At 34.2% G+C, this 19,698-nt stretch overlaps 1 protein-coding gene across 1 annotated transcript in view; it reads right to left on the reverse strand.

The window, feature by feature from the left end:
• Positions 1-321: 321 nt before the first annotated feature.
• Positions 322-19,698, reverse strand: part of AASDHPPT (aminoadipate-semialdehyde dehydrogenase-phosphopantetheinyl transferase) — a 33,641-nt gene continuing 14,264 nt past the window's right edge. Inside the window, exons 3-6 of the mRNA XM_069080418.1 lie at positions 10,933-11,054; positions 10,291-10,452; positions 3,566-3,643; positions 322-2,234 (exon numbers count right to left, since the gene is read on the reverse strand). Of these exons, the coding sequence (XP_068936519.1) occupies positions 2,070-2,234; positions 3,566-3,643; positions 10,291-10,452; positions 10,933-11,054 (527 nt within the window). The 3' untranslated portion in view covers positions 322-2,069. The remainder of the gene's footprint in view (positions 2,235-3,565; positions 3,644-10,290; positions 10,453-10,932; positions 11,055-19,698) is intronic.

Consider the following 19,698-nt stretch of genomic DNA (forward strand, 5'->3'; position numbering starts at 1 on the left):
ACACAAAAAATGAGGGTGGGTACTTTCTCATCTTTCTTTTTTGGGTCAAGTTTGGTCATTATGGAATTACAGATCCTCAACAATCCACCGAAATAATCAAAACCATGTAGTGCTAGATTGAAAAATAAAGAGTGTAGATTAGCAGAACTGATTATACAGTATACGCAAATCTAGAAGCAAATGCATGTAGTAGTCTCACACTTAATGAACTGCCCATTTCTCCTCACACCCCAATAAAAAAGAAGTCCTATTCAACAAAAACTGTTCGGAAAGTTGGCAAGATTTGAACCAGCATAATAATACCATAATAAATGCCAAATCGATAAAAGATATTTATATAACAATAATACCATAAAATCATAAAAATCATACATAAAAAGCTAGAGATTAAGTTATCTCTTGCAATTATGAGAAAGAATTCACACAGATAGGTGATGAAGATTATACAAACATGTTATATCATACAAAATGTGAAACTTTACACAAACAGAATCAAAGTGGGCATAAAAAAAAGAAACGGCTTGGGCGGAAAAATAGTTTGCACTAAAGACTTCTGATAAAAAGTGTGATATCAAAGAACAAAAGGTAATTTTTTAAATTGAGTCATTCTCTTGAGAAAATTAAGATTGATCCTGTATAATTTTCTTATTGATCATATTTATAAGTAGTTGATTTTATCCTGTAACTGTAAAGCCATGGTTCTTTGTCTCTCAACTTAGTTCAGAGTTCAGTTGGCCTATAATGGGTTAAGCTTTAAAATCCAACTCTTCTTGCCTCAAGAAATTTTGCTAATCTTGGGGAATGTGTGTGAAAGAAAGGGGACCAGGCCTGATACCTTTACTTCACTAAGTTATCCTTCAAAGGTGTCTGGTTTGCTGTCCAAAAGTCTGGGCTTCCATCTTGTGCCTGGACTCAAATAATGAACACTTCTTAGTTTCAGGGGAGAAGAAGCAGAATCATTGCTGGCCCCCAACTGCCAAACTTCCAACTAATCATGTTGTTCCCTGCACCTTAGCTCTGTAACCAGTCATGTTCCCTTTAATCCCATGATGTCATCTACCCTGCTCTGTTCTTTGTTCTGTACTCCCCAAAATCCTATAAAAGGAGAACTGGTTTTTTTTCCCCTGGGGTCTGTGGCATAAATAGAGGCAAGCCATGGCCCCATTTATTGACAGATAGCATGCCCTGTAATATATGTTATCTTGCTCAGAGATTTACCTCAGTTTAACCTTTAATTAAATTTCAACTGCGACACCCTATTAGGTAAGTAAAGGATATGAACAGCTTACAAAACAGAAAAATCAAACTATCAAGTCATCTGAAAAAAAAAATTTCAAAATCACTAAGCATCATAAAAATACAAATTAAAGTAATAAAAACCTGAAAAAAGTAAGTGACTAACACAAATTAATAATTGCCGGCATGAAAATTTGAAGTTTTCAAAACCCATTTCATACATTATTTCATTTAAATCCCATATCAATCTTGTAACGTACATATTACAGGTAGGAAAATACCATGACCAAAGGTGCAGATGTGCCAAGATAGTTTGATTCTTAATTTCTCTATTATATGTAAATACTGTCAACACCTGTTGTAATATGAAAATTGTTTTTACTATTCTATATGCTTTGTATGGTAACTCATAAGAGGGTGCTTAGTAGAAAATAATGACATTATTTAAAAAAACAGTAAAAATTTTTTACTTGTTGCAGTAGAAAACAGAACTGTTGCATTGTCTTCTTTGAATCCTTAGCAGATAGCCCTCTGCTGGCACATAGTAGGTGTTTAATGAATACTTGCTTGCTTATTGACCCACGTACCTTATTTTAAACAATTTACACAAAGTCATTCGGTTGCAGCAATACAGTGAACTTATGTTACTGTCCCATCTTGGTATTAGAAATACCAGAAGTCTGTTTCTATGTCACATATTACATTCAGGGCTCCTTTTTTCATTCTAGAATTTGGTCCAATTTGGTGAAATACTATTTGAGTCCTTACCTATTTTCTGGTAACCCTGGGATTTTTTAAAGTCTGCATTTTTCTCTTTCATTTCTTGAGCATCATCACAAACTTGTACTATTTCGAAGTGGCTCCTCTTGTCTGGAGCAAAAGTTGTCCCAGTAAGAAGGATCTTCTGGGGTCAAAGGAATAGCAGATGATACCAAATCTTCAAACGTCAAAAAAGTGAACTGTGACATAGTTAGCTCAGGATGGTCTTGAGAAAGAACCTAAAAATATGAAGATCTTTTATGTAACACTATTTAAATCCATGCTATTTTATAATTAAGAAGGAATAAGAAAATCAGAGGCTAGAAATAATAAATTCAACTTCATCTATTGAGAATGTAGTAGAACTTCAAGAAATATCGCATATCAAGAATAATAGGGGCAGCTAGGTGGCATAGTGAATAGAGCACTGGCCCTGGAGTCAGGAGAACCTGAGCTCAAATGTGGCCTCGGATACTTAACACTTACTAGCCAGGTAACCTTGGGCAAGTCACTTAACCCCAATTGCCCTGCCTTCCCCACTCCAAAAAAGAAAAAAAAAAAAAAAAAAGAATAACAAATACAGAACATGAAAATAAGGCAACAAAATAATTACATAGAGGAAGTACTTATTTAGAAAGTTATTTATACAATTCCCTGAAATCAGAACATGTATTTTAGAAATTTCTGAGACACAGACCTAACAAATAGGAATCCAGATAGCCCTGTTTTATTGTGCAGTGAATATAGTGCCAAAGTTTAAAAACTGGTAGAAGTAAGATGCTCAGATTAGGGTATCTCTGATAGAAAATTTTTCATCTGATAATCTGTACACAGGACAATGATGCTAATTTATTAATGGACTTCAACTTATCCTGCTCCCTGTCCCCCTCCCCTTGTTAATAAGATTATAAGCTGCCTGAAGGTATAGACTGTATAATTTTTCATCACTGCACATGTAGCACCTAAGTGCCAAAAGTGCTAAAGATATGTTTGTTTAACAAAGCTGGACTAAAGAGTATTGAAAAAACTAAGGGAAGGGAGCAGAGTAACTGGGAAATTTAGGACTAGTCACATAATGCAATTATAGAACTAAGTGTCCATTGCATTTAATACAGTAGTATTTGTAATGATTTCAGAACTTACCTTTCCATCCTCCCAATGAATATTTAATTATTTCTGCTGAATATTAGATTGCCTACTATCCACCCAGTTTCAGTTAAATAACTATTATAATCAAAACAGCCAATTCACCATATAAGAATTTAGTGCTATAGGTACTGAAATGGTAGTCACAGGATATGATACTCTAATAGGTTAATTAGCAATTTTTTGAAGCAATAAACTACATGTATTCAATCATGAATTACTTGGTAAATATTCTATTTAAAATCCTTGATCAAAGCTGGTCAGAAACATTAAAAATGAAACTTAATGAAAAAAATAATTCTTTACTTGTAAAAGAGTTACACCCAACTTAACATAAACCAATTATTTGTTCCGATTGTAAGAGAACAAAGATCAATACTAATTGAGGCTGTTTAAGGTTGTATAAAAAGATTTAATATTTTACTTGAGTATTCTGTGGCCTTAATCCATCTGGTTTCTTAAGAGCAACTGCAATATGATGGTATTCATCCAATCTGCTTTCCTAGAAAAGACAAATAAACACATCTTAATGCAGGTTTAAAGTTGTCTATGCTTGTTTTAATAGTAAATATTATTATTATTAATCGCAGTAATTCATTTGACTATGTTTGGTAAAGCATACTACAACAAGAAGACATAATGGAAATTTAAAATCATGACAAGCTCATATTTTTTTTTAATTCCTACACATCATACTGAAAAACAAGTGGCTTAAATTAAAAGCAGCAGATGTTGAGACTATGAGGGGAAAAGACTATGAATAACTAAAGAAGGCTGTTAAAAATGAAACAGAAACTTTCAATTTAGAAAACCTTTTGCTAATGCATTCTTCTATAAGACTTTCATTTTAAATGTGAAAATATTGTTTAAAAAAGAGCAAAGACTTTCTATACTTCATCTTCCTTTTTATTTAACATTTCCTTCTCTTTTACTATCTAGTAATATGAAGTGAGAAACAAAGAGAAAGAGGTTTAATAAGGAAAATTACATGGCAGTATTTTTTAAAACAAAATAGAAAATTATTATATAAGTATCACAAAAAATGTAAAAAGTCATAAAAGACCACAAAATTTAGCTGTTTAGTTTTACTGTTTAAAAGGTCAGGATGATTCTAGAATATACTAGAAACAAAAATAAACCATATAAATGGAAACAAATAATTGTTCAAATTGAGAGATATGCACAAAGTTGAGTTACCTCTTTTTCATATACCTGGTACATACAAAGAATATTTTAGTAGGCCTAAACAAACAAAAAAAAGGCAAATGCTTTAAAATGTGGTCATATGATTATTAAATATTAAGGAAATTATCTAAGAGTTTTTAAGATCAAAAGAATTTTTGAGCAAATATATAATAATTGTCAATTAGCTGATAAAGTATCTTTTGAATTAAGAATGAGCATGAGATATTTCTGAAAAAAGTTTCTGATTTTAGAAAACTTGGAGCAAGGCAAGCATTTTTTTTTTTAATCTTTAAAACACTGTTTAAAAAAAAAAACTATAATGACAGAGAGATGTGTTTTGCCTAGAAATGCATGCATAGAATTACTCAAACCAGTAATTTGTGTATGTCTATTACTTATTTTGTACAAGGCAATTGTTTAAAATAATGTTCCAGTTTCTCTTCACTATATGTATAACTGAAAATGCTTTGCTCAATTTATTTATTTTTCTTAACTTAAATGAGGGTTAAGATACAATTAATTCTGATGTCCAAAGTCAATTTCATCTTGTCTACTCAGCCCTTGTCAGAGGCATGGATGAAATTTTAAAGAATAAAAGCAGAGAGGATATTACTCAATGACTGTTATTAACCTAAGGAGGTCATTTACTGCATTGTTAGAAATTGCGATTTTCCAATGTTAACTGCTAATGTAGACTCCCACTGTTATTGTACAAAAGGTTAGCATAAAGCCATCTGAAAAACATTAAGGCCTTTATTTTCAAAGGTCTCTTCTCCCAACCATGTGATTTGATGCCCATAAAAAGTACTGGATACTAAAACTGAAGTTGAAATGGCCCTAAAATAATCCCTTTTACTTTGTAGGTTTGAGCTCATTAATTTTATCCAAACACCTTAACTACTTTTGCATGCAACAAGATTATTTTACTTTTTGAAGACAGATAATGACTGAGATTTAAATCCAAACAATGTTTTAAAATGTATTTCAGTTAGAATAATATAGCTATTATCCAATATTATTCACTATTAATAAAAAGATGAAATGGTGACAAGTTGTTAGGACAAAGAATCTTTAACAAAACAAACTGCAGTATATATGGGGATATAAGTTTAAAAACAACTTCAGGAGAGCAAACATTCTATTTCCCCGCCCCCCAGGGATGATGTAGCTGCCATTCATTTTAAGCATCTTTTTTATGATCTCCCTTCCCATCCAAAGGTAAATCTTAAGGTGTTTTTAGTATAAATGAAATTGCAAGCAACAGCCTATGAAAAAAATAGAAAGGTCCTTAAGGTAAAATATTCATCTTTTTATAACTCATATTTATACTGTGCTTTAAGATTTACATGGTATTTTCCTTATAGAGTAATGTTTCTATACAAGGGATTTCAATATTCAGGCAAGTTATGGAAAAATTCTGGAAAATCAAGAAATACAAGATGCATATTTAAGATATGCAGGGGATGGAAGACTAAGAATTAATGTTTTTGCAAATAAAGCTATTTCATATCCTAGCAGTGGCCTGGAACAGTGTTCCACATGATGTAGACTTATAAAAATGTCTTGTGAGAACATTCCAATCCTAAAACATTTTTCTGTTTAAAGCATTAAATACAAAAATTGTGTGTGTGCACATACACACACACACACACACATATATATATATATATATATATATATAAATTTCTACTATAAACTCTCATCATCCCATCATCCCCCACCTGCCCTTTTTCCCTCCATCTGTAACTCTAGACATAAAGAAACTTGGCCTCTTTATTACACAATCATCTGATACAAAGTAATTTAACATTCAGTCAATAGTACACTGACAGAGTTTCATACCCACTTTAACCACCAAACTCAATGTAAACTCCTTTTAAATAATGATTATTTTATTTTTTCTATTTTAATCCCTAGTGCCAAGAATAGAGTCTGGCACACTATAGGTACTTAATGTTTACTGATTGTTAATTCATTATATAAAATAATGACCATCAACCACTACCAAGCACATACAGTTCTACACCTACCCTAATCTCTTATATCTCTTTCCCAACTCTGTTCCTTTTGTATCAGTTATCCCTGGAAAAACTGGGCATCTTCACAGGTTTGAATTCTTACAATCTAACATGACAACACAAATTTCAAGTCTCTTATACCTCTCTAGGTTATTTTTCCTTTGTTTTCTAAGTATTTCTTCCATTATTTCAAGAACATTCAATTTTTCCTAATCTACAGGATAAAGATGCTTCCCCAGCCTTTCTATTATCTCATTTAACATAATACTATCAATAGTTATAACATATTGCATCAACATAGCACTTTCAGGTTTGCAATATACTTTACAAATATCATCTCACAATATGGAGACCAATACGTATTTTGTGGGTGTAGTAGCTGTATCTTGCCATTGGCAAAAAACACAAAGAAAGCAAAATTTCTACAAGACACTGGATTATTCATCTTGACCTCTTGGCTCAAACAGACTGTCAATTCTGTAACTCTTACTGTTAATTCTCATGGATAACTTACCATAGTCGGCAATATACTAAGTCTTTTCACTATACGTGGGACTCTGTCACAGGGAACATCTAAGAAAATTTCTTTAACACAGTAGGCTTCCTTTCTTTTCTCTAAATATTTAGAATTGCTTTTTCAAGTGGATTTGGCCTTCAATTAGCAGATTTCTACAAACAGCTTAATAAAAACTGTAACTGAATTTAGCTATTGTCTTGAATAGAAACCCTTTTAAATCTATTTTAACCTCTTCCTTTCTTTTCTTTCTTCTTACTGCTAATCATATTTCAGACATTGTCAAATGTATTTCTTCTTCACTATATCCAGATCATGACATAATGCTTTATGCATAATAGGTGATTAATAAATATCTTGAATTCTATTTTATTGACTAGGTAAAACAAAGCCTGACTCACTCTCTTCTAACAATGAGTCTTAAATGCATATACTGAGATCCTAAGAGAGAGAGAAAATCTTGTTGAATGATTCTCTAATTATCACGCCGTAAAACAAAACAAACAAACAAACAAAAAAAAAAATATATATATATATATATGTATATGTATATTTCCGAAAGGTGCTCAATACTGTTTTGGATGATATCCTATGCAATGTCCAATGGAAGTCAGGCCTAAAGATGGTGACACACACTCTTGTTTACAGAAGATGCTGTGTTAACTGTACTGACTGGCCTCTGGAAAGCTATATCGCATTTTTCTGTATCAGAACAGATACTCAAAAGAGATCAGCCTAGCAATCCATATAGGAAAAAGCAAGCAGTTGAAAAATTTAAATTGTACAGAAAAGGGCAATTGATTTAGTCCACTCATCTTCAACAGGTTCTGCAGATAAACACTGTCCTGCACTGAGAATTTAATAGGAAGAAATGAGCAGTGTAAATCATATTATAGAAAAGTTATAGACACCCAAACTCATATTTTATCATTAATATTCTCCCAATAATGCAATATGGTTGTGAATTATGAAACTTCAGGATATTAAGAGGAATGAAAATTATAAATTATCCACAAAGAATTAAAATACACAGAGTACAATTATAATATAAATCTCTATGGATTACTTGCACACAAAAAGTGATATACAATTATCAAAGTGAATGGCTATCAAGAAGTAAAGGACATATAATGAAAGAAAGAGGTAATATTTGAGTTTTATATATACATATACACTTAGAGTGAATTCTCCAATATAGTACATATGCATTCTCTAGAGGATTTATAAAAGGACATGGAGAAGAATCACATCAGATGAGAACTTCTTATATATCACAATCCGTAACAGTAGAGGAAGAGATCATATTAAAGCGATCCCAGGTTCATAAAAATATCAAAATAAATACATGGAGAATCATAAGAGGACAGATGTAAACTTTAAAAAGATTCTTCCTTCAAATGACTTCCTTAACCTTGGACCATGGAAAACGTTTTAAGATGGACCATGGAAAACAAACATTCCCCCTCATGAGATTGTGGCATGAAAACATTTGAAAATTAGTGTCACTGTAAATATATGTCTCATTTCATCAAGTTTTACTATGTTTTTAGACTCCAGAGATGAGATTTTAATGCATGTGTGAATATATGCAAAACTACTTTATTAGGTCTTTTCTGAAAATGAAATTCTAAATCTTCTATGATATGAGACAAATTAAAAATGTTCTAAATGGAATTGCTAATAATCAGAACCTGAAAATACATTTCTCTGAAAAATAAGTAAACCACAAATGAACATATTTTCTCCTGATATTTTTATTTAAATTGGCTAAAAATGATTATGGTTTGACATCAAATTGTTTATTATAAAAAGCCTTTACTATGCCATTTTTTAGATGATATTCCCCATTCTTAACACGCATCTTCAACAACAGTCTTTTGTGGGGCAGCTAGGTAGCACAGTGAATAGAGCACCAGCCCTGATATCATGAGGACCTGAGTTCAAATCCAGCCTCAAATACTCAACACAATTACTAGCTGTGTGACTTTAGGCAAGTCACTTAACCCCAATTATCTTGCCTTTCCCCCTCCAAAAAAAAGGAAACCAAAAACAATAGACTTTTGTTCCTGAAAATTAGGAAAATCAGATCGATTCTGTTTTGTTACTGATTTCATTCGGTATCACTGTCCACATTTTTGTAACTGCGTAAGTCATGTTTCATTTGTCTCAGAGTTAAGCTTGAAAAGTCATTTTTCCTGTAAATCACTCACTTTCTCTGAGTTAAATTCTGCTCTATTCTTGCCTCAAGGAAATCTGTTGTCCTTGAAGAATGCAGGAGTATGCAAGAGAGTCTGATCTGTTTTCCAAGGTAGTCTGGTCCACTTACACTAAACTGTCCTTACAGGTGGACTTAAACAATGAACACTTCTGACAACAGGATGGAAAGAGGGGTTGTTGCTAGCACCTCATTCCTAATTTCTAGTCAATCATATTATTCCTCATGCCTCTGATGCTACAGACTTTGTAACCAATTATATTGTTGCCCCTATCTATGATGCTGCCCTTTATTCTAGATGTTCCTCCTTTTGTCCATAAAAGACAGTTGGGGTCTTAGCTTTTCAGAGGGGTCTAAGACCCTGTTTATTAGTAAATTTGTGTTTTGTCAATAAATTGATTGTGCTTAGAACTTTGGGTCTCAATTTACTTTGATTCTGATCATAGCATTCCTACAGGAACAATTATTCAATAACACAGCATTTCATTAATACCTCATAAATGAAAAGAACCACACTTTGAAGGACAAATATACAAAGATGACAAAGTTCTGGTTTCTACACTCACTGATAATTACATTTTAGTAAGGGGAAAGATAAAACCAGTACAGAGAATGAAAACTGTCTTATAAGATAATCATCTGTCATATAAAATGTTCAAAAATGCTACCATGGTCAAGGGGAAGAGAAATAACAAAGCACTGTGGTCATAAGGACAACCTTCATAAAAAAGGTGGCATGTGATCTGGATCTTGAAGGATGGTTAGGATTCTGATAACAGAGATGTTGGGGGTTGTATTCTAGGCACATGGAAAAACTATTAACTATCTCGGGCATAACAGTCAGCCAGTCAATCAAAAAGCATTTATTAAGTACCTTCCATGTCCCAGAGACAACTGAAACATGTGTTTAGAGAAAATAAAATAGTACAATTTGTCTTGGAAGTCACTGGAAGTTTGGGGTTAAAGGAGTATGAATAGGAAGCTGTTGGTGACCAATTTAAGTAGAATAAGGAAGCAGGGAAAAGCCAGACTGACAGAGGTTAAGAACAGAGTGATAGGTAGAGCAGTAGAAATACTTAGTTCAAACTACCAGAAGTTCAATGTACTTATTTTTAGAAAGTGAAATATAATAGTCAGTATACATATGGCAATTAAAGTTAGTTAAAACACACTAGGAATGTGAAAATTCTTGAGGAAAAAAAACCTGATTTCTTTACCTCAAATGCCCATTCTTCTTCCTCTTCTCCATCAAGTAGCATATTTGTTTCTCTATATACTTTGCCTACTTCCAGATGCAGTGGGGATATATTAAACTCGATTCGCTGTAGTTTAAATCCTATTCCAACCCCAATGGCTTTTAAGAAGCTTTCTTTTAGTGCCTAAAATATCAAAAGATTTCACGTTACAGTTAAAGCATTTGGCAGATAAAATGTTGTTTCAAACAATATAAAATCTGTAGACTCTACATGTTTGGTTCTATGACTCTACTTTACTTTCCCCCAAACACACTATTGCTACAAAGTGTTTTCCTGCTCCCATAGAAACAGTGCAGAGCTGGATTTCATTCATATGATTCATGAAAAAAAAAGTAATTTAGAAATGGTGAAATATAGTACACCATGTCTTATATCATTAATAATGCAAAATCTCTATTCTTCAAAAAATGCAGGTCAAATGTTGTGGCATCAAATTCCATTGCCATAAAATAGTAATTTCAAAACCACAACTGATAACCCATTTAAATCATGTAATAGTTGAACTTCTGATGATCTGAAATACTTTTGTTTCCAATTTTTATCTGGAATAATTAGGTCTCTATTACATAAATTTTAATTATTAAAATCAGAATAAAAGCATACCCAATGCCTATAAAATGCATCCAGCTGGGTCCACTCATCTTCAAAGGCTTTGATTGTCTTCCATTCTCTCTCTGTAAACTGTCTATTCATAATGCAAAAGAATTCTGGAATTGAGCTTCGGCCTGCCAATTGAGAAAATACGGTACTACAATTAGCTATTTTAACATTTGGGAAACATTTTCCAAGATGACGTATAGAAATTGTCTACTTCACTGATGTTCCCTATAATTTTGTCATGTAATATCCTAAAAGTTTTATTTGAAATAGGTTCCTTTTTGGCTTTTTCTTTCATTACTCAAATACTCAAATGAAATAATGGAAGAAGACTGCAAAAGGGAAATTAATATATAAATAAAACATTTTAAAACAATAAAATATAACAAAAACTAAGAAACCATTTCCATCACAAAGGTAATTACTGTGAATTTATGACTCTGCTAGAATGACACCCCACTAAGAGGTGCCAGAAGAGAAAATGATGAGACAAATGACAGCAGCTAAAGTGTCTGCAATATTACTCAAAGGAAGAAGAGAAGAGCTTTGGTGAATGGAGAGCAGCAGGGTGGCCATATGCTATAAGAGTATGAACATGAGGAATAATGCTATCTTCCCATGGCCTATTTCTGGACATAATGGAGAGTCAACAAAGGTTTGTCAAATATCAATACAACTATCCACTTCCAGTGACTCTTATTACAAATATTCCAAACTCCTGGGCAAGAAACTTAAGTCCTTACAGGGAACAGGTGACATTTCAAGCACTGTTAACAACTGAAGGAAGAGGGCTCAGAAAATAAAAGATTTGAGAAGTAAACATCTGATAGTGGAAAATACAGAGCAGCAAACAAGACACAAGAAAAAGAGTATTAGTGGATAAGCCCAGTAGTTCACAAGAGACAAGATGTAGAAAGGATTGTATTAAAACAGCTTCACCCTATGTCTAGATATAAATGCACAAAGTATAAGTATTAAACTATGTCATGCCAAATCAGAGGTCATCTAATTCTTTGAACTAAGCTTTCTGATCAAAAAGTTTAATTCAAGGAATTAAATGGCCTCAGATTTGGCATGATACAATTTAGAACTAAAACATGGTAACACAGGGGTATATATTATTCAAAAGACATTTAAGAAGAGTGGTGTAATGGTAACAGGAATTTAAAAATCTTCCCTGCACCTTAATAAGCCTAAGGAAATTTAAAGACCTTCCCTGATTTGAAAATATACTCTGCTCCCTAATAGGCTGAATGTGGTCACATGGCACCTGTAGTGGGAGGAGTCTGCTGAAGGGTAGAGCAGAGCCCACAGGAGAAGCTTGCTTAGGGGAGACCTGTTTTTCAGGAACACCCATACCTTGTTACTTTGCAGTGGGTCAGCAGGGTTGTGACAGTCTCTGACCCTGGAGAAGGCTATATATAACCTGAGGAAAGGTTTTGCTTTGGGGCTCACTCATGGGAAGAGTTGTGTGATCTGGCCAGATGAGACTCTGGGCAGCCCTTGAGCCCCCCCCCGGCTTTAAAAACCCAGATGCTGGTGCTTCTCTCTCTGGTAACTAACTGTATGGATGTGATGATAAGACAAATTCAATTCTTTCTTCCTATCAAGATCTCCAATCCCCGATTCTCTCCCAGATTACTGCCCCAGGTAGTTACACTCTCCTCCCTTCATCATCTTGACCCCTTAGGAAACCAGTTTGACTCTATACTGCCCTCTCCTGTTGAGTTCCTTACCCCCTTATCATATTGCCCGTCTTGCCTGGTTAAGCCTCAGCCTTGGATCACTCAAACCATATAATGTCTTTGCTCCTACACATGTGCTGCTGAAAAATAGAGGAAAAAATTATGCAACTGCCACATTGAGAATGTGCTACAAGGAAATCCTTCTACACCTCCTTAATTAAGTCATTATTTCACTCATCATAGTGGTTCATCCAAACCTTTTTATCCTTCTATAAATCTCCCATGGCTCGTCCTTCCCAACCTACTCAGTTGAGAAATTTGCTTCATACTTTACTGCAAAAATTGAAGTAATTTGCCAGAAACTCTTCCTGCTCATCTTACACTGCACAAATGCCTCCTGCTACTATCTCCTCCTTTACCCCTATCTCATGAAAAGGTGGTCCTTCTCTTTGTCAAATCTAACCCCTCTACATTCCCAAATGATCCCATTCCATTCTGTCTTCTTCAGCAGATTTAATCCTTTATCATCAACATTCTCACTTATCTTCAAGTTCTCTCTGTTTACTAGTTACATTCTTTTTGACTATAAACATTCCCATTTCTCCCCTATCCTCAAAAAAATACTCCCTTCATCCATCTATCCCCACTACCTTCCCATAACTCTCCTGCCTTTTGTGGCTAAACTCCTTGAGAAGAGTGAAAGGCTCACTTCCTTTCTTCTTATTCTTTTGTTAACTCTCTATAGTCTGGCTTCCAACCTCATCATTTAATCAAAACTGCTTTTTCCAAGGTTACTAACCATCTCTTAGTAGATCAATCTGATAGGGGTTTTTCAATGCTCATCTTTCTTGACCTCTCTGCAGGCTCTGACACTGGAAATCACTATCATTAGAGGACACAACTTTCTGCTGGCTTTCCTCCTGCCTATGAGACCACTACTCAGTCTCTTTTGCTGGATCTTCATCCAGTTCATGCTTCATAGCAGTAGGTATCCCACAGGACTCTGTCCTAGTCCTTGTTCTTTTCTCCCCTCTATACTATGTCACACGGTGATATTACCAGCTTATTCAATTTTCATTTCTATGCTCATCAGCATTCTCAAATTTACTTATCCAGTCCTAACATGTCTGCTGACCTCCAGTCTCATATCACCAACCCTCTATTAGACATTTCAAACTAAATGTTCTACATACATCTTAAACTCATGTTCAAAACTAAATTGATTATTTTTTCCCCAAACCTTCTAATCTTCTAGACTTCCCTATTACTGTCCATGGTACTATCCCCCAAGTCATCTGGACTTACAACCTATCATGCTTGATTCCTCACTTTCACCCACCTCACATCCTGTCTGTTGCTAAGGTTGGTCCATTTTATTTTTGTAACATCTCTTGTATATGTTCCCTTCTTTCCTCTGACACTGCCACCACCCATGTACAAACACTTATCACCTCACATCTAGCATATTTAATGGCTTTCTGGTTGATCTGCCAGCCACAAATCTCTCCCTCCTCCAGTCCAACCTCTACTCAACTGCCAAAGTGATCTTCCTAAAACATAGGCTTAACCACATCACGTCCTTCATCAGTCAACTTCAGTGGTTCCCTATCACCCTCTCAATCAAATATAAAATTATTTGTTTGGTGTTCAAAATCATTCATAACCTGTCTCCTCTCCCACACACCTTTATAGTTTTCTTATACCTTACACCCCTCCCCTTTGATACAGTGATACTGGTCTCCTTACTATTCCTAGAACAAGAAACTTCATTTCCGGACTCCAGGAATTTTCTATCCCATGCTTGGAATTCTTTCTTTCCTCATTCTTTCCTCCTGGCCTTCATGGATTCCTTCGATACCTAACTAAACTCCTACCTTATACAAAAAGCTTTTCACAATCCCCCTTAATTTTAGTGCCTCTCCTAGATCATATCCAATTTCTCCTGTCTTGTCGCTTTGTACATAATTGTTTAATATGTTATGTTCCCTCATTGGTTTGGGGTTTCTCACAGGTAAGGAGTAGGTTTTTTTGTTTGTTTTACCTTTCTTTTTACTCCAGTGCTTAGCAAGATGTCTGTCATGTAACAGGCAATTAAGACATGTTTACTGATTTAATAACTGCTAAAGACAACAAAAAGGGTTTCTATAGCTATGAGGGGGAAGCAAAATGGTCAAAGAAAAATTAGAGGGGCCATTGGTTATAGGCAAGGAAATAAGAATAAATGATTACTAAGAGATGGCTGACCTATCCAATACTTATTTTATTTCTGTATTCTTTAACAAGAATTAATTTTAGATATAAAACTGAAGAGAAAAAAAGTTAATAAGTTGTTCAATGGGGAAGTGAACATCTCTGACTTTCATAAGCCAGTGGGATGAACTACAATCCCAGGGTATGGATATACTTTCTGGGCGTAATAGTTGAGTTACTGGTGAAATGTGAATGAATGAAATGAAATGAAAAATGTGAGAGGGACTACAATATTGCCAAGAGCAAAATAACTGATTTTGAATTTAAGTTTTGTGAAAATTCTAGAACATACCATTAAAATGGGTGTTCTTAAGCTGGGGTTAATGAACCTGTTTTTTTTTTTACATATATTTTGATAACTTTATATCAATATAATTGCTTTCCTTTGGAATGCTATGTATTTTATTTTATGCATTTAAAATATTATTCTGAGGAGTCATAGACTTCAAGAGACTATCAATGGGGTCCATGATCCAAAAAAAAAAGGTTAAAAATTCCTGTTAAAGAGATATTTTGATAGAATTTAGAATGAGAAATGGGGATCACTTAAGAATCAACATTAGATTATGAGGAGAACTTCATGTTCTTTTATGATGCCATTACTAGATAGGTAGACCAGAACAGTGCTGCAGATATAATACATTTAGATATTAGCAAGGAATGTGGCAAAGTGTCATGCTGTCCTTATGATCAAAATGGAAAGAAATTTTTAGTGTACGGTATATATATTTAAAACCAATTTAATGACAAGAGCTCTAAGAATGACTAAAGTATCTATGACAGTGAGAAGTTTAAAGCAGAGTAACATAAAGATCTCTCTTTGGTCCTACTCAGCTTTATCCTTTACATGGATGAAGGAATGAATGGCATGTTTATCAAACCTGAAGATGACACAAAGCTCAGAGAGGTAACTAAACACTGAATGAAAGATTTAGAATCAGAGAGCCTGGTCTTATATTCTGGATCTATCACTTTATGCCTTTATAACATTGAACTTTAATCTTTATGAGAATTGGTTTCCTCAATTATAAAATGTAGGGGTTTGACTAGGTCACCTTTAATATCTGTTCTAACTATAAATCAATGATCCTATTCTTTTTTTTTAATCTCCATAGGCTAGCCAGTGGAATCTAACTAATGAAATTTAACAGATATAAATTTAAGTAAAAGGATTCTTAAAAAACAGTATAGGAAAAAGCATGATTAGATGAATTCAGGTTGAAAAAATTCAAGTTAATAATTCAATTCTTAAAAATCGGGAGGTTTTAATGGCCTTCAAAACCCACAATAAATCAACAATGTACCATGACAGCCAAAAGAGTCATTGTGATTTTAGGTTGCATTGAGATATTGCTTCCAAAATTAAGGTGGTGATAATCCATGCCACACCACATACTTAATATATATGTTCTGCATACTGAACATGTGTACTACATATAAACTGAAGCATGCTCATCAAAGGGAAACCAAGAAAATAGGTCATACCATATGAACATTGGCTGTTTAGCTTTGAGAAAATAAGACTTAGTGGGGAAATATGAGATATCTTCAAGTTTTTGGTAGACTGCCATGTGGAAAAGATATTATACTTTTTTTTTGTTTGCCAGAAAGTAGAATCTGAAATAACACATAGAAGTTGATATAAGGAAATATCCTACCTATTAGAGTGGTAGCAAAGTAGAGTGGGTGGCCTCCCTCATTGCCTCACTACCAGTCAAAGTTGTCAAGCAAAGCTGGATAGGTACATGTCAGTCATGGTTTGGGGAATTCTTTTCAGGTCATTCAGATTAGAAAACCTCTGAGGACTTTCAAATTCAAAAACTCTGGGGAAAATGGAAAGCATCAAGAAAAAAATGGCAGAGTTGAGGTTCTGGGGACCTTGAAACCAAAGTCTATTTTTTTTCTGGTAATTTTTTTAACACAGGGGAATAGAGGGACCCAGAAAAAGAGCTCTTCCAAATTTGTCCAGAGGGCTTTTAAATCACCCATAACTGCAAAGGGGGGATGGGGGGAAGGGGGGAGGGAGAGATTAGTCACCCTGCCAAACAACCAGGGAAAGAGTTTAAAATCATTCTTAGAACAGATTTTGACTACTGCAGAATATTTCCTGGTGTGTGTGTGTGTGTGTGTGTGTGTGTGTGTGTCTATGTTTATGTGTTTCTCTCTCCTTCTCTCTCTCTATAACATATACACGAATGTATCTTCAAGGTAGTCAGTGAAGGTATACATATTTTTGGTAGGCTTTGGCAATAAATGTCTTCTGTGGAAGAAAAAAAGTCAACTATCTGGAGTTATCAATTATATTTTTTAATACAAGGTATTTTTTTTTTCAGATTTCAGTAGCATCCTTAGTGGTACATCACAGCCCACATGCTTCCTTTTCAGTACTGTACTGTAATTATACTGCTTAATAAAACAGATTCTAATAAAACATGATTTGTAAGGATTAAGTATAAGGTACAGGAATTTCTGTGCTTTTATTTTTACTATACAATTCAAGAAAAAAATTATGACAGTGAACTGTTAAAAAAGAAAACTTTGTCTTTGCTATAGTTGAGATTAAGAGTTTCCCAGGCAAAAAAAAAAGAGACTTTGGACTTTTCAAAGTGATTTTATCGTTCTAAATACATTTCTTTATGCAGATTCTTTGCTAAAGCAATAAAAAATGCATTAGTTAAATCACAAATACACTAAGCCATCCCCAAATAATTTGCAAACATTGCCACTATATTATATTTCCTTCCCAAAAAGCTTAAAGCATAAATTGCTCTAAGCTGTTGTAGTATTATGAGATTCTCCAAATGTTTGAATTAGATAACTAAGGTAAGTCTCTAAATGTTTGTTGTTTGCTAGACCTACTGTCCACATTAGAGGAGAGTGCTATAAACTGCAAAATGGGAGTGCTAAGGTTCAAGAGTCCCATAGTTTGTTTTTGGAAGCCCAATGAAGCCAACTCCACATACTTTTATTTGCCTTTACAAGAAGAACTTACATGTCACACTTCAATTTTCATCACTGCAAGGGCAAACACTTTTATTTTTGTTCTTGAGTCCCAGCAACACAGGACAATGACTACCATATGGTAAGCATTTAAGTGCTTATCGTTCAGATGATATACTCTGGTTTCACTTATAGATGGAAAGTCAATATGGATGTGTTTCATTCAGTTCCTTCAGTAGTATATCAATTCATTGTTTGTTACATAAGGGAAAGGAAAGGGGAAGGGGAAGTGAAATGGAAAAGAGAAGAGGAAAAGGAAGGGAAAAGGAAAGGGGAAAGGCAAGAAGAAGGTGAAGAAAACGGGGTACCCATCAACTGGAGAATGGCTAAATGAGTTGTGGTATAGATTGTGACTGAATATTATTATACTATAAAAATGATGAGTAGGATGCTTTCAGAAAAACTTAGAAAGACTTACATGAACTGATGCAAAGTGAAGTGAGCAGAACCAGGAGAACATTGTACATAGTAACAGCAATATTGTGTAACGAGTTATCAACTATGAATGGCTTAGCTATTCTTAACAATACAATAATCTAAGATGATTCTGAAGAACTCATGATGATAAAAGCTATCTACCTCCAGAGAAAGAACTGATAGAGTCAGAATGAAGATCAAAGCATATCTTTTTTAACTTTATTTTTCTTGTTGTTATTTTGGTCTGTATTTTCTTTCACAACATGACTAATATGGAAATATATTTTGCATGACTACACATATATAATTTATATAAAATTGCTTGCCTTTTCAATAGGGGAAGGGTAGAGGAAAGAGGGAGAGAATTTAGAAATCAAATTTTTTTTTAAAAAATATTTAAAAATTTTACATGTAATTGGAAAAAAATAAAATACTTAAAAAAAAGGTGTCACAAAAGTGAAATCAACAGACCTTGACAAAAGAGTGGATATGATGGAATGAGAGATAGTGAGGAATCCAGGATGACTCTTAGTTCATAAGTCTCAGGGACTGGGAGGATGGTGTTTCCTTCTACAATAATAGAGAAAATTGGGGAGTGGGAATAGTGGAGGAGGGAGTTTAAGGGTAAAGATAAAGTGTGCCAATTTGAATACACTGAGTTTAAAATGTCTACTGGAAATTCAAGATATCTGAAAAGTCATTAGAAATGTGAGTTTAGAGGTCAGTAGAGAATCTTGAGCAGGGAAGAACACTTGAGAATCATCAGTATACAGACTACAATTAAATCCATGACAATTGATGAGATCACCAAGTGAAGTAATACAGAGGGAAAAGAGAAGAGGGCTCAGTACAGAACCCTGAGGGACACCTCTGGAGGAAGACCAAACAACGGAAACAGAGAAGGAATAGTCAGACAGGCAGGAAGAGAATAAGGAGTGAGTAGCATCCCAAAATACAAGAGAGAAGAGATTGTCAAGGAGGAGAAAGAGACAGAGACAGAGACGGAGAGAGAAAGAGACAGAGAGGCAGAGACAGATATCGATCAACAGTGTAAAAAGCTACAGAGAGGTAAAAAAGAATGAGGATTGAGAAAAGATCATTAGATCTGGCATTAGTAACAATGGAGAAAGCAGTTTTGGTGGAATGATAAAAGTAAAAAACAGATTTTAAGGGTAAAAAAGAGGATGAGAGGAGAGAAAGAGGAAACACCTATTATAAACAGCCTCTTCGAGGAGTTTAGCTACAAAGAGCTGAAGAGATAAAGGACAATAGTTAGAAGGGAAGGAAGATCAAGTGAGGCTTTTTTTTTCTTCCCCAGAATGGGTTAAATATGATCGGGTTTGTAAGCAGCAGAGAATGAGTCAATATGGAGAGATTAAAGGTAAGTGAAAGAATGTGGATAACAAAGGAGGTGATCTGT

The sequence above is a fragment of the Petaurus breviceps genome, unplaced genomic scaffold (genome assembly GCF_028583685.1).
Source record: "Petaurus breviceps papuanus isolate PSGF00001 unplaced genomic scaffold, PetGlider_PUasm1.0 91133, whole genome shotgun sequence".
NCBI lineage: Eukaryota > Metazoa > Chordata > Mammalia > Diprotodontia > Petauridae > Petaurus > Petaurus breviceps.